At 34.0% G+C, this 16,751-nt stretch overlaps 2 protein-coding genes across 3 annotated transcripts; one reads left to right on the top strand and one right to left on the bottom strand.

Annotated features, from left to right (window-relative positions):
• Positions 1 to 1,029: 1,029 nt before the first annotated feature.
• LOC128678112 (uncharacterized protein) lies at positions 1,030 to 5,772 on the top strand. Its single transcript, XM_053759439.2, has 3 exons — positions 1,030 to 1,305; positions 2,703 to 2,913; positions 3,660 to 5,772. The coding sequence occupies exons 1-3, from the start codon at positions 1,187 to 1,189 to the stop codon at positions 3,825 to 3,827; spliced, it is 498 nt and encodes a 165-aa protein (XP_053615414.1). The 5' UTR covers positions 1,030 to 1,186; the 3' UTR covers positions 3,828 to 5,772.
• l(3)05822 (lethal (3) 05822) lies at positions 5,764 to 15,693 on the bottom strand. 2 transcript variants are annotated; one of them, XM_053759437.1, is made up of 4 exons: positions 15,404 to 15,693; positions 13,764 to 14,638; positions 11,920 to 12,189; positions 5,764 to 7,030 (listed from the first exon to the last, which is right to left on the bottom strand). In XM_053759437.1, exons 1-4 carry the CDS (start codon positions 15,420 to 15,422, stop codon positions 6,719 to 6,721), a joined length of 1,476 nt encoding a protein of 491 aa, XP_053615412.1. In that variant the 5' UTR covers positions 15,423 to 15,693; the 3' UTR covers positions 5,764 to 6,718. The 2 variants fall into 2 exon arrangements, with proteins under 2 accessions (XP_053615412.1, XP_053615413.1); XM_053759438.1 differs by lacking the exon at positions 15,404 to 15,693 and adding an exon at positions 14,957 to 15,212.
• Positions 15,694 to 16,751: the final 1,058 nt, after the last annotated feature.

Here is a 16,751-nt window from a genome sequence, read left to right as displayed (position 1 = left end):
TATATTTTTTTTTTTTCATAGTTGACCAAATAATGCAGAACATAACCTAAAATAGTGTTATTATTTTATTTTCAGGATAATCCACTAAATCCTTCCTTTTTCCTTTAAACTCGCACTACGATTGCGTAGAAGGTATTTTTGGTTGTAAATCTGCAACAATATTGAAAATTAGCGCTTGCCTTCATTGGCAATGTTTGTGTACCTTAGTTGTACCAGTAGCGCCATCTGCGCTTAGCTTTGCGTAATATGCCCATGAATATGAAATATGAATATATTATATTTAGTAGTTTAATGTTTTGGCACTTAAATCTAAATGACTATATTATTTTGTAAATTTACTATAGCTTCATTTTATGAATGTGTACATGCAACATGAAAATTTTATTCGAAAAAACAAAAAGACAACAATTTGGCTATTTGTTTTTTCTAATAAAAAAACAAATAGCCAAATTGTTGCCATAACCAGCAAGGAAGGTGGGCAGCCCCATTTTATCCTCCTAGTTCAAAAACAACCTTTAACCTTACGAGGTTGTTAAAACCCCTTCCACACGACTCAATTTTACGCCCAATTTGATTAGATTAACAATCAAATTGGGTCGTGTGGCCGGAAATATAAAATTCAAGGTCATTGGGTGGTCGGTATCGCCCGATTTGAAATTGCTCAGTCAAATACTGAAATTTGCAATTTAGCCGTGTACGTGGACGTAACAAAATTTACCGGATTAACCTTACCCTTACTTTTTAAAAGCAATGCAAATAGCGGGGCTTCTAAATCTATGTTGTTTTACAAACAATACAATCAAATCATGTCAAAAAATATGTCTACGCCACAGTTAAGAACATTACATTGAAGTATATAATGTTCTTATATCTGTGGTCTACGCATAAAAATCACAGTTATGTTTTTATAATAAAAATCATAGATTTCGAAGAGCTCCGCGCGCGGCTTCGATAAAAATCAATAAAATGGATGTTTTCATATAGCAACACTTGTGCCCGAAAGCCCTGACAGCCAGACGAAGAAATGAATGACAAGCAAACAGAATAAAAAATCAAACTGTTTATGAAATGGGACGTCACTTTTCTCTTCCATGAATACAATAAAATTTCACAAACAGAGCTTTCAGTGGTTTGTTATGTGTTTATAATATATCAAACTGTTAAATTTAGTTAGTGTTAAAATAAAATGGCAGATTTTGATGCAATTTATCCAGACGAGACGGAGAGCGAGGAGAATATAGAGGAGACACATGTGACGTTAGTTCCTGATCCCATCGTCATTCGAGGAGCTGGTAACATGACAGTGTAAGGTTTCCCTGTAATTTATGAATAATTTGGTACTATTAGTGTTTTCTTCACATGTCGCAGATTACCAACTTGTGAGATCTACGTAATGTCGATAGAGACAAGGCTATTCAGTTCTTTGTTGTCTGCCTTCTGTGGCATTGAGCATGTTTCTTGTGTTGGGGTATTGACCTGGCGCCAACTTTAAATTAGAAGATTGTGTGCGTCATATGATTCTCTTGTTAGAGATATAATTGAGGAACTTATAGCATTAGCAGGTAAATAACAGCTGGGCAAGAGGCTGATATAACTTTTCTGGTAGGGTACCTGACTATTTCATAATGAGTTCATTTCATAAAGTGTATATCTGTATCACTAAACAGGAGATGTATGAACAACACAAATGCTTGGAGAACTGATAACACTTTGTTTACATATCAAAGTACAGATTACTGCTGCAATCAGTTCCATGTTGATTCATGTTGGTTGCATGTTCAGTGATAACTCTAAACTATTACAATCAGAGTTCAAGTGGAAAAATAAAAAACTTAAATTATAAAATTCATGAAAATTTTTACACCTATCATATTTTATCCAATCCTAATAAGGAAAAGTTTACAAACTTTATATATTTTATTCCACCCTCATAAAGGATTTTGACATAACTTTTACAAATACCGCCATAAAATGGAAATATTAGATGTTAATTTTTTAAGACTTGAGGAATTGGTTCTATTGAACTGCTTGATCGATTAACACTTGAGAATTAGCAATTTTCAAAGACTTGACAAATAGACACAAATCTGGCCAAAAGCTACAAATTATTCACATGTTGAGTCATACATCTAAAAATGGATAACCTAGCTGCAATAATTTTATTTTGTGACTCAAAATACTACATGTAATATAGCTGAAGGGTTAGCAGACATTCATGAAAGTTTTTCTGTTGCACTTTTACTGCTAAACCTGCTTACGTGGCATGTGGTTCAGCCTTAGAATAGGACCACTTCATATCCTCCCGTAGATGTCATATGAGGCGATTAGGCACACTGCCTAAACAGTAGATAGTTAACAATAGCAGGTCAGGTAGGTGTTGGTTGTAAAATCACAGCCAAATCTTCAAAATTATAAGGTTATTTTTTACGCTGACCCCAGTGGCTTTGTGGCATCACAGCCTCAAATGCAACCGGGACCATGCAGAGGTGAAAGGGACTCCATACTAATATTATAAATGTAAAAGTTTGTATATTGCAATTTACTGCTAAACCTCTGGACCCATTTTGATGAAAATAAGAATATAATACATTCCATGACCCATGGTCAAACATGATACCGCAGGTGGCACTGTGAGCAACAGCTAGTTATTATTTCCAAAAGAGTATCTGTTTTAAAATTAAAAACCCTTGTTCCTGTTTCAGTTTTGGTCTCAGCAACCGGTTCAACACAGAGTTCCCCTCCGGACTACAATCCCGCGTGGCACCTGAGGAGTACCAGGCGACGGTAGCGCGGATCAACAGTGTTTTGAAGAAAACATTACCTGTCAATGTCAAGTGGCTATTCTGTGGGTGCGTTTGCTGCTGCTGCACTTTAGGATGCTCTCTCTGGCCAGTCATATGCCTTAGTAAAAGGGTGAGTGCCAAATCTAAATATACTAGTTGTTCGCCGCGAACTTAGACTTCGTGAACTCAATACATTTTTACAAAATTGTGAATTTTTCAAAAGACTTAACCGATTTTGTTGAACTTGAAAATTCTATTGGCAGATCCAACATACATTTTAAAATTCATCAAAATCAGACCAACAGTTCGAAAGTAATCTCATTACAAACATACATAAAATGTATTTTTGCCCCAAGTTGATTTGTAGATCTTGCTTGCTTCGCTCGCTCAGTCAATTAAAGTGAAAAACACTAACTCATCACGAAATCTCAAAAACTACTGAGCCCATGAAGATGAAATTTGGCAGGAAGGTGGATTGTGATTCGGAGACTTCTGCTAAAACAGGATTTTTGGTAATTCCATCCCTAACGGGGTGAAATAGGGGTATATGTATTATATATATTGAAAATTGTACAATTTTTGCTTATCCCGCTCTCTTGATACGGCAATAAAACGACTGTGCCAATCTCTGGAAATTCCAATCGAAAGAGGGTGAAATAGGGATTACGTGTTTGTGACAATCAAGTGATTGAATCGAGTGAAGAATCAAGTAAAGGCATTATAAGGTTCCAGTTTTACCCATTAGGAAGGAACTAATAGATTCTAATAGATTACGACAAGTGCCCAATTCTCCCTATTGTGGAGTTCCAACATTATTTTACTTATATAAATATCCTTTGCCATGTTTTTTAATTAGAATATTTTATGTTTTTTCAGACACAACATTCTTTGAATAAATTGTTAGAATGGGAAAACAGTCGACTTTACAATAAGCTGGGTCTTCGCTGGCGCCTCACAAAGCAGCACTGCGACTCATCTTCCATGATGGAGTATGTACTTCTTATAGAGTTCATCCCTAAAATACCAATATACCGGCCGGATTAAATAGCCAATGCTACTGGCTTGTACAATTTGTAAATATAAAAAAACACGCATCCGCCATCATATCGATCGAAACTTACGTATATATCCATGTTACCCTGTTATGTATGAACTAAAGTAGAAAATATTTATGTAGATTTTGCACTACAAACTCGTCTTACAGTGTTTACTAATTAATTGAACTTACAAATTAATCATTCTACAATATAAAAGTTTAACATCTATCCAATCGTTTAGGTTATGCTATCAATTAAATTTACATAATACATCTTTATTATTATATTTGAACAGATTGGATGCAGAGTCAAAACAGGCAAGGTGTAGCTTGTTGTCAAGTAAAATAATTAAATTTTGCTAGCTATGTGTAAATAATAAAAAATGTTCTAATATTGACAAATAAGTGGTGTTATTCGCTTTTTGTGTATAGTTGCCACATTATGAAATTTGCAAGCTTAGTTTGTTTAAGAAAGCGATGTTAACTTAATGTGTAAAATTATCTCTAAGGTTACTCAAAATGATCTAACGGTGATGGTACTCTGGAAAACATGTTATATTTGTATTGTAATACTATCAACTATTTAATTAGATATGACCAGTTTTTCCAGTAGAATGTTGAACATCTGTAGATGCAATCAAAATGTATTGGAGATAATTTTTGCTAATGTCGGTGTATTTTTATAAAACCTGGTGAATCTTTAATATTTTAAAAGTCACTTCTATTAAAAACAATTTTGTATCAAATATATAATAATAGTAAAATACTTGATACAAAATTGATTTTTTTACTATTATTACTAATACTATATACGACATATTTTGGCAGAGTATAATGTACGTACATCATAAGTTGTAAGAATTGCAGTTGGATACCGCCTGTTTGGTGCTGGCACGGAATGTTTTGATATTTACCGAATTCATGATTATTTGGTCGTCTGGCCAAAGATTTATAACAATCGAATTTAATTTTGCAATATTTCCTCTAGATCTAGGTTCCCAAGTTAGACATTACTTAAGATACCTTTTATCTGATAGTTATGTTTACATTTTTTTCTTGATTAATACCTAACTACGGTTCCTAAAGCTATATGTATATGTATATACATTTATAGATCTTAAATTTGTACAAAGTGTAATTTCTTTAGAAAAAATATTAGTTTTACTTAATAAATTTTATTAGTTTCTAAAGATTTTTGATTATGTTACAATATGAACTGTTTCAAACCGGTAAATGACTTAACACTAGTTTCGTTATGTGTTTGTCCGTGAACGATCACTAAACACTGACATGTGATACATGTTCACTCATTTTTATTGCACTTGTAAATAACTCTCAAATTCATTCTAATCTCCTTTACTGTTCTGGAAATATTATTATAAAAATAGATTGAACAGCTATCTAAGTAACATGTTTATGATTTGTACCTGAATGTCTTGAAGGGGAAATTAGTATGGGACGCCATAGGCAAGACAGAAATTGTTAGACAAACATTGTGTTAGGGAAATGTTCGGTACTGTGTTATTATAGTTAATTAGTGGAGTATATATATTGTTGTATGTATTCTACATTAGAAGCCTCGCCCTCTTTTCCCTTTTCAACATGTTGTGGATGAGAAGTTTTCACGAACTCCAAACTGATTTTCGCCATTTACGCATATCTCAAAATATACAATTTTATGTTTGGTATTTCTTATGCACTGGCAATGGTAAAGTCTTGCCATCAACAAGTTATGAACTGTTTTGTTCAAAGCAACGGTTGAAAAGCGAACAGGGTATGTTGACATTAAGTTGTAATCTAAGGAATTGTAAATATTTTATGTACCTATAGATTATTTTTGTTCAAATATTAAATCTCACTAATGTGAAGAAAATATACTTACATGTTTTATTGTAATGGTCACTGATCGACATGCCCAAGGTGTGTACTAAATAAAAAAATGTGTATATTTCATATTGCATCTATTTTTATTCTTTTACATAAATAAATTCGCCATATACAAACATACTTAAGGCACTTAACATTATGGTCCCACCAAAATTATTCTTAATAATAACAAATGACACAAACAGAACTAACAATAAAAAACATTATATTACATTAAAAAAAAAATAACAGTGGCATGTTCTGTGGCCCAACATAGTGAGATAATGGAGAAGTTACTTTATATATTGTTATATAGTCGTGACTGCCATCTTACCGACGCAATTAGTACATACACATACTACGCAGCTATAAGCGCAACAGGCTGCTGAATAATACAGCTGAAGTAGATGATGACACAGTAAGCCACACTTTAGATACAAAAGTATATGGATACTGTAACTATTATTTGGTCGACGACAAAATATGCAAATTATATAAGAGAATTAATTACTTATAAACTAATGATCAGATCGATTTTTAACTATATTACACAACATTACTTCTAAAATATATTAATACTCTATTATGGGACAATATTTTACAAGCTCTATTATACATATATTAAATTCAGTCATTCATTCACCTAGCTTGCAGTGATTATATTAAAATACAAAATAACTTCAAGTGACAACACTCAAATGCTAGAAGCTTAGTGAATACCTATATACGTAACGTTATTATGGCAACAACGGCGCGAATACACAAATTTATAATTGTACAACTTAATGGCTTCACATATTTTGTCTGGTTTTAGTAATTAGACACAATTAAGCAGGTAGTCATTTCAAAGTCACAATTTAATTAATTTACTTGTAATTTCCTTTTAACAATTTAAATTTGTATCAAAAAGTGGGAAAGTGCGTCTAGTCTGCCATATCATGGAGGAATTTAATATTGTAAATACATGGATTGTGATATGGTCGACATCAGTCTTCGTGCACGTCGCATCGATTTCGTGATGCGATGATTATGACTATTTCATTTGAACGTAATTAACTGGGAATTGTCCTTTGACGCCATTGCACTCACCGAAGTACCACTCGTCGCTGAGTTTGTGGAAGACGGCGATGGAGTCTCCGGCCCGGAAGGGCAGGTCGCCGGCCTGGTGCGGACTGAAGTCGTACAGCGCCGTGGCCACACCGAGACGGTGCACTGAAGCGGATTCATTTGGTAAAGGCACCTTCACTTCCACGTAGTTGGAAGGGAAGAGACCCTCGTCCCCGTGCAAGCTGCCGTATAGCCACTCGTGGTCCACTCTGCGTATTAACTTGATTCTCGAGTGTGCCTGGAAATTGAAATAAAATAATAGGATAGTGTCGAAGTGGAACTGGGTCGAACATTGTATGCCGCCTCCTAATAGATGGTCTCCACTCTTACGGGTAAAACTTGGTAAAGATGACAGGACGACTATATACGTTATACTTTTGTACTTAATCGTTTAGTCAGAAACATACTTAAACCAGTATGAATATTAGATGTAATAAATTATTTGGATTACTGACTAATTTGGGAAGTAAATGAACGGCGGTAAAATCTTAGGGTAATAATAAATAGGCTGTACTAAATGAAGAATAATAAAAACGTTCGAAAAAATTGTAAGGAAAAAGTTTGTGTATGTCTGTTGTTATGTTAAGTAAGTGTCTAAATTAGTAATATAAAAAATAGGGGAACCAATAGAGACCCGCCTTTGTCCAGCAATGGACACAAATCCAACCTAAAATATATCGTAATTGTTGCTCTTTACCGTACCGTGCCCAAAAAAGGCACTCATGGGCTGCGGTGACCACTTTTCATAATGAAGTACCATTCATAATGAAGTTTTCTAAATACCTAAAAAAGCTAACAGTTTGTGAATTTACAATAACATTGTATACATATATCGGTGCTAAACTAAAACAAAAATGACAAACTTCTTTAAGTCTTGGGCCGTAAAGCCGGACATGAACTCGTATCTAATCGGGCAGATAACCGAGTGTGTCACCTTATTGTCAATTACAAGTTTTTGTCTAAATATAGCAAAATAAAATCGTAATTTCAACAAAAATTTAGAACAATAGGTTATAATTCTGGAGAATAAATAAAAAGAAATATATAATTCGCGGTGACGTGACATCGAACGTGCATTCGTGTGATCGCAGTAGGTAGCATTACGTATTAACTCTCCGCATATCTATATCTTAAAAAAATATAGTTATAACAATATTTTATAAGAAATATATACTGCCTCATTGTGAATTTTTTATTTAAAATTTTATAAATAACTGAGAAATCTATTACTTTGATGATATGCGATAATGCCGATAAATATTAAAATTGATTAGTGTCATTATATGCGCACATTTATTATAACATGTGATAAAACTACGCATCAGACGAAGTGTCTGTCAATGATAAGATAAAGCTTACCAAGCTGGTTAACCAAAACAAAGGCATTCGTTTTGTTATTTGCAAAAAGCAGACCTCAATCATTTTATCTGGCAGCTGGCTGGACATAAGACAAAAATATATAATTTCTGGAAGTACAATCTTATAAAAAGAAAGAATAACAAGAACCACGCAATTTCTAACTAGTAATCGTTGTTATACAAAAACCGATAAAAACTTCTAGTGAATGGCCAGCTGGTAATTTCGCTATAATAAACCTGAGGAAACTTGAGCGTTTAGCAGAGAGAACTTACACGTAATTTAGGAAAGTTTTATCAGTCAACGAGACCGAGTAAACAATTATTACGAATTTAAATATAACATTATTTAGCACATATATAGCGATTGCGGGGACCCTTGTTTATCGACGCATATTTCCGGATACATACTGTACTTACTGTAAAGTCTGTATCAAACTAAGTTCAAAGTCCTAGCTAGGTGTGATCAATCGCGCTAATTATATTGGCCTTCGCATGATACTATTTCAATCTGAATACTAAATGAAGCACTGAGGCCATAGTGCACAATCTTTAAAGAAGTAATGAATATTAGTACTACTCAATGAAACAGTGTGAAGTAAAAGTACATTATAAAGATTACACTGGTAAAAGTATGGCCCATACCTTAAAACATAATTTATTTATGTATAAATAAATGACTATTCATTAAATCAAATTAAATATATTTATTGCAGTACACAGTTGTAGAAGTTATATTGGACAGGTAGTGTGTTTACAGGTTTCATTCTCGTATCCTACAAATTTCATTTAAATGCAGTATTCATACGTTTTTGTGTTGACGGCGTCAACAAAAATCATTCAGGCATATTCTAATAAAAATAATTTGATCGATATATTTTTTTTATTAGATGAATATAACAGGCGATCAACCAAAAAGCCTAAAAAAATAACATAAAATTCGTTCCCATTAACAGCTGTTGTTGCTGCTAATGGAATAGTTTCTTTGATAATGATATCAAGTTCCTGTGCTCGTCGATAAAGATACACCTACTCGATGACAGCTCATTAACAATATCTAAAATTGAAAATTCAGAAGAACGATTTATGTAAAATGTTTTCAAATATCACATATCGCAGATAACAACGCCACATTCAGTATTCCTGAAACGTCACAGCAGATGGTCGGCTCTTTTGCGAAAAACATGAACACACAATGCGTCAGCATCGACACTCCACATGTTTTATGTTGGATGAAGTTATAGTATAGGTAATATACATTGGTCGAAATCAGATTATAAAAAGATTGAATGTGAATAGACTGAGCTCCTAAACCTCCAAATCCCCAAATGTCATAATCTCCATGTTAGAAATAAACTGACAACTTTGATCCAAGAAAATTAAACAAATTAAACTACAAAACGTTTGTTTTTTTTTCAGGTCATAAAGACCGTCTTTAAAAGACGTAAGAATAATAGTATGATACTATAATGCAATACATAGTCTAATGATACAATTAAAGTGACTTTGCAAATCTGCAACTAATTTTATTTAGATGCAAGAATGTCATGGTCACTTGCATTGTTAAAGAATCTACGGAACGATAAAATTATATAAGGAGCGAATAAACATACGCATACATACATACACTCTGGGAAAAGACTTATGATATCAATTTTGAATGAAAAGATTATTTATTCCTAAATAGTTGAGCTATTTAGAAACATCATATAGTCCCTACATCATCTCTAAACGTTAAAATCACCTTAGCCGCGTCCTCATTCGAAACATTTACCCATTGCATTATTGCGCATATCACGCTCCAATTATTTTACAACCTTGTGGCATTTACTTCAAAACACAATTCAGAGGCAAGAGCTATTCATATAATAACAATCACATAAGAAGCTGGAGAAATTAATAAGATTAGCTGCGTCCGTGCAATGCGGCACCGAGCACCGCGCCGGTCACGTTTTGTTAGGAAACTGAGGACGTTTCGACACCCGCCATGAAATCACATTGCAATATCAATACTAGAAAACTGCTCAATTACTTATCTAATAAAAATGTTAGACTGATCGATACTGAATTACAGATTTACTGTAAAAACCGACAAATGATGCCATTTTTCCTTATCTCAAAATTCGAAAGAACATTAGCACAAATGTTACTTTCGTTCTAAGCTTTCATTGTACTTAAAAATAAATCATAAAATAGCAAGGTAGTATTCGAGGTCACCCTGAACCAGTCTCTTTAACAGTACCTTACTTTATGATAACTTCATGAATGCAGCACCATGGATTTAGTAAGTACTTCGTACAACGGAGTACCTACTAATTCCATGTGCTGCACATTTCAGTAGGTATAAGTCGCCTAATTAATTTTGAATTAAAAACCTATCCTGCCAGTATAAAGCGGACGGTGGGCAATTCTAACGCGGAACGTAAAGGTAAAGGTTGGATTCATCAAGTCTACTTAGAGATTTTAAATGAAAAACATGAATGAATCAACGTGCAGTCCTTGAACTTGATAAGTGGCGATAGCCGATTCTTTACAAAGAAAACTTACACCAACTTATTGGCTCTATAAATAGACGTGTTATTGGCTTCATGCCACTGCGTATACCAACTACCAATCGATATTTGAAAACATATCTGAGAAAATTGGATATGAAGATGGACTTTTTTTTCTAATTGATTTTATAAGGATTTTTGTTACATGGTCTTTCGTTAGTTCCAAAAGAAACTTATGTATAATAACTGATAATTATGCATAATAACTGATAAATATAGGAGTTAAGGAGAAAAAACCCTCACATATATCTTATATAATATACCAAAATTATGCCTGAAAACATTACCAATTGCGTGATCGATGGGAGCATACAATTTAATTTCAAGTAATGAAAATATTCTGGCAAATAGCGAGCAAGGTACATTTTTGATTTGCAAGTGACACAAGACATAATATGAAAACAAAAATTGCAATGAACAACAAACAAGTTTGAACCAATAAAGATGGGATCAAATAAACAACCGGAGAATACAATAAACCCAGTAGTGATGTATTGATAAATAGTTTGCGCAATAAAATGGGCGTTCGCGACAGGACACGGACGTCCCTTCTATCAATTGAGAGGATTCTGATTCTACGGTTCAATCTTTATTCGCTTGAATAAGATTAATATCATTAATCATCAACTAGTATCCTGGATGTATCTGAGCTAATAACTTACATATTATTATTATTTTTTAATTATAATAGTATATAGAACATTACCCCGAATGAAAGTAGGAGATGCGGCTATTTATGTATTCTGATAAAATTATATTGTAATTAAATATGCAAGGTACCTATAGCGTGACTCAGTGGGTCGTCAACCTAGGAGTTCAATACACTTGCAACTACCGCAAGAATCATACTGCAAATGAATCTAAATCTAAACAATAATATCTGCTAACGTTGTGATTTTAATAGGGTAGTCAGAATAAATCTTCACTATATTAAAATGAGGTCGGTGAGCTCCAGATAGGTGATCAACATTACCTTTATTGTTACTGAAAAAACAGAGCATTCAATACTTTTTAGGTTTGTGAAGAAATTGACAATGTACCTAGTTACGCAAGAAACAAACTGATTAATATATATAGTTTTTGGACAAGTCCAGCTCATAGGTATAACTTTTCCTATGCTTCCATGACGACACGGCGAGCGAAGAATGCCAACAAAATAGTTCCGGTAAATGCCAAATTTTATTTGAATATATAGGTATTAAAGTTTAAAAAACACTTACCGAAAAACACAAGTCATCTGGATGATCCGTGAAGTAATCGAAGAGAGCTATTGCGTACGGTTCCTCTAGTTCGGTAGGGTGTGAGGGCGGATCCAGCCCAGGCAAGTCTGGCAACTCGTCGGCCAACTCCTCCGGCAAGTCGTCCGGCCATGCCAAGGGCAGGTCATCGTCGACCACGGGCGGCGGGGGAGGGGGAGGTATACTTGGCATTGGTGGCGACGACTCCCGATCTCGAGTCAATTCGACGTCCCAGCCCAAGAGTTTCGAATTCTGGAATAAGAATAATCAGTATCACTACAAAGTATACATTAGAGTAGCTCTCTATCTGTATAAATAAGTTTTTGTGGACAATAAAAAAAAATACCTATTACAAACTCATATATGTTTTACTGTGAAAATCTGTTGTTTGCCGTATTCTTTATAACTATTTTTTCGGTTGTAATCTTCGTTCTAACGGTTCCATGACATTGTCGCTGTCGTCAATTTCAAACCGTTCATTAAAACCCGTAAGTGCCCGAAACCTCCTATTCACCTTGAGCAGAGAAAGCGTAACAAATAAGTAGTTATTTATATTTGTGTAGTATGTATTTACGAAAAAACTTTTTTTTACATACAAACTCACAAACGCTTACTTATTTATAATAATAGTATAGATGTATAAATATATAGTGTCATATGCATGCAAGAAAAGAACAATTGCAATTTTCCATTGCATTACACTATGTAGTAATGTGATGACCGATAAGGTAATGCAATTATACGACATCGTTATAAATTATAAACAAACAAGAAATATATCATTTTAAAACATATCCTAATTCTCGAAGTGTTGTCAAACAAATGAGAAAAACCATTAGTACGACTACCAAGAGATTGATTTCTCACTTGTTCTAGTATAAGCTGTCAGTATAAGTAATCATTTGGTACAAAATATTCTTAAAATTACGTATAGAGACAAGAATATAATTTAAATCTTCGATCATTAACAAAGCCATGACCAAAATTAACAAAACGCAGCAAATTCATATGCCCTTAAAACCGTAACTATGTGTTAATTAATATTTCAGTATACCTACTAGATCGTTATACAATTAGGCACAGTTTGTGTTAGTTGCAAAACCACATTCAATATTCGCACACGGCGAATTATCATGACATCGTAGCTGATCTGACCATGATTTCAGTTCTACGATATGTCATTATATTATGACAATAGTAGCACTTATTGCGTCCTAATAAGGGCTACTATTGAAGAACTATTTTGGCTTAGCAAATTCTGCTACGATTAGACACTCACCCATGACAACAAAAGAAAAATCAAGCGTTAATTAACTCGTGTTAAATCGATTACGTCGCACATAAGTTTGCCGACGTAAACGCTAATCGCAGATCCAGTATAAGAAGAAATCAATTTCATGGTAAAGTGCTACTGCCTGTTACTATAATGGATACGAACGTAAGGCAATGTGACGGTCCACGGAAACCATACTGCTTCATTTCTTTTTTCTACAAATGTTTATTTTACATCCACAGAAGAAAGTGGAGTGGTCTTATTCTATGGCGTAACCACACCACACGCCATACATAGTTTAATTACTATATGTACATTATGAGTACAAACATAATTTTTGACCAAAAATACATAAACTTAGTTTATGTAAAAATTTTAACTTTGCACATCATTGGTCATAGAAAATGAACAAACATCAGAAAGATAATTCTGGAAATTACTCCAATTAGTCATGTCAGGCTAATTAGGTACAATTAGTAGATTATGACTGCAATGGTCTATTGTTTCAAGGACTGTATAATATGAAAACAAAAAGAGTAAAAAGTGTACTTACATGATTATCGCCAAAGCTATTACTGATTTTTTGTATAGGAGTTGTAGTGTTCAAACTCATCGATGCAACTGGAAAACTTGATTTGAAAGTATTCTTCAGCAGTGCAGAATTATCAGGAGGTTTAGGTCTTGCTGGCTTAGCGCGGATAATCGTGGGGCCCTTCAACCGAGCAACTGATTGGCCACTAGATGAATCATAAATATCTCTACTGAATACAGGTTTTTTTGAAATTGGAGGCTTATTTGACGCCGGCAAAGGCGAAAACGGGTCTATTGTACTAAAATCATCCAAGGTATCCTCTTTCACGGGTTTTCTAGTGTTCAAAAATAAATCAAAATCATCTTCAAATCCACTTTCAGCTTGGGATGCATTGCCATTATTGGCATGATGTTGATTTGTGGATGTAGTGGCATCAGAACCAAAACTGTCAACACTGAGTCCATCACTGCTAGATCTGGTAGTAAATGTGGGTGAACTTGGAGGAGATGACAAATCTATCAGTGCACCAGTTTGCACATTCTTAGGTTCACATTTAGGAAACATTCTATGAGTATCAAGGTCACCGCTGTAGTCTGTAAACACCACAGTCTGTGCTGGCTCAGAGGAGGTATTATTTCCTGAATTTTTTTTTCGAGTCATCAACGAAGAAAGTACTGTTGGTCTTCTAATAAAATGTGAAGGTTTAGCAGGAATATCTGGTTGCTTATTCACTTTTGGCGGAGGAGGGCGAGGTGGTGGTTTTTTCTTTTGTGTAAAAGGTGTGGGCTCAAATACATCTGCTCCGAATGGATCATCATTCCAGTTGGTGACAGGAGAATAGCGGTTAACTCTGAGCCCTGGGGCTGCTGGTGCTGGTCTTGATGGCCCCTTCATACCTAAATCAAAACCAATATATAAGATATTTCTCTTTCACATTACACATTTACAAACAAAAAGTTACATCACTACCAGGGTTCTCATATGCATTTTACTCACTGAAACTATTTATTCAATTTGACTGAAATTCAGCAATTACCTTTCACAAAAACAAACCAATCAAGACATTCAACTGCAGAAAATACCCTCAAAGGAAGTAAATGGCATCTATAACATTTAATTTTGATAATAAAGCATATATTGATAGTCAATTGCAATACAATTTTCAACTAAAATAGATTGTAAAAGATTTTTTTATGTTCAGCTTGTCAACTCACTTGTAAATCTTTACTTAGAATTATGAAACAATGCAATGTTTAAATGTTTATCACTGATTACATTTTGCTTATGAAAAGAATAACACAAATCACATAGGATATTTCGCGACGAGTACGATTCAAGATCAATACGGACAAAGTGTCCAGACCCGACGAGCGAGCTATTCGAACTGACCTAGTGACTCATGAATTGGGATATAAAACGCAAAATACAAAACATAATAAGCGATAAGATTATAATACTATCGACATCCACCCACCGAGTACCGCGCCTAACGTGTCACTTGCTTTTTGCTTTTGTACCAGGCACGGGAGAACACGGCCTTGATAAAGTTCGCAAACCAATTATAAACGAGTTATCATCTTCATGGATTCTTTCGCCACCTAAGAATGTAAACAATAATTTTCCAATCCATCTTAACACTTTTAAGTTTCAACTTGACTTACCATGCTTGAATAAATCCATTTCTTGATTATTTTATAACTGAAATGTATGTAACACTTCCTCCGTTAACAGTTTCTTTCTAAATTTTATTTGAATTTCATTGTGGATTTGTTTGTAATTTAATTCGGTTTCAAAGAGTTATAGCGATCTTTCGACGTAATATATACTTCTTTACCAATCTGTAAAATCCAAATTCTTAAAATGAGCTCACCCGATGAATAAAACAACGAACGAAACAATAAAATAAACGATTCTGCTGCGTTGTGTTGCGGTTGCGAGAGCGCAATAGATAGATAGATACCTATGTCAATGTCAAACATGAAGTCAACGTCAAATAAACGTCATGGATGGGTCATGATTGAATGCTTAGACAATGAAGCACTACTTACTACTAATAGAGCACTGATAAGACAAGTTTATTACTAAAATTACATTTTGACAAGCTTTTAGTGTCGTCAGAGAGATCTTATGGCCATGGAATTAGTAGGAGTAGGAGTACTAATTCAATGCTTATGGCATTTAACATATTATATTCCGGACATAAAACCCAAGTCCGTGCAGTATACGGAGAAAACCTGAGGAGTTCCCTCGTTTGGAGCCGATCCGGGCTGCACGATCATATCATGCTTATATACATGCATAATAATGCACTGTAATGAACTGAAGCGACGTGGGAAATTTCAACTCTGTCAACTGGTCAACTGGAAGTAGGAGAACGAAGGACAATTAGACAGGTGAAACTTAATAAAAGCTTGTAAAAATCGTGATATGTTGATGCATGATTTGTAACAAATAAATAAATTAAATAAATATATCATTTTCCATCATGACCCGACCGGGGATCGAACCCTCACGGTTCAAAGGCAAGCACTTTACCACTACGCCACTGAGGTCATAACAGCAGTTAGTGTTGAACGTATTGCCAGACGTCGTCGTTGTCTTTAATATAGTAAACTTAGTCCATAATAATTCATAGTATTTTGTATATAATAATATGTTCTTAAAATAATAATACCTTATTATATACATGTAATAAGTAGGTATAAAATATATGTTGATCATATTTTGAACGTGTTTGTATTTTATGAACTTAATTTTTATCTAAAAAAAAATCAAAAAAAAATTCTTTTCATGTAGCAATTATTATGGATTTTTTGAAAGTTTTATTTAGATTTCTGAAAAATGAAGGAATCTAAGAAACCCTGTGTTTATTTTTCCGTGTAGGAAACTGTATTTTAGTGTAGTCATAATTCAATTCTGTTAGTTGTTGTACATGGAATTAGTGTTGTATTATTATTTCTGGACATACCGGTATAAACTTGAAATAACAAGGAAGAAAGAATCTTCCGG

The sequence above is a fragment of the Plodia interpunctella genome, chromosome 19 (genome assembly GCF_027563975.2).
Source record: "Plodia interpunctella isolate USDA-ARS_2022_Savannah chromosome 19, ilPloInte3.2, whole genome shotgun sequence".
NCBI lineage: Eukaryota > Metazoa > Arthropoda > Insecta > Lepidoptera > Pyralidae > Plodia > Plodia interpunctella.
This window is presented reverse-complemented; position numbering and strand designations above follow the sequence as displayed.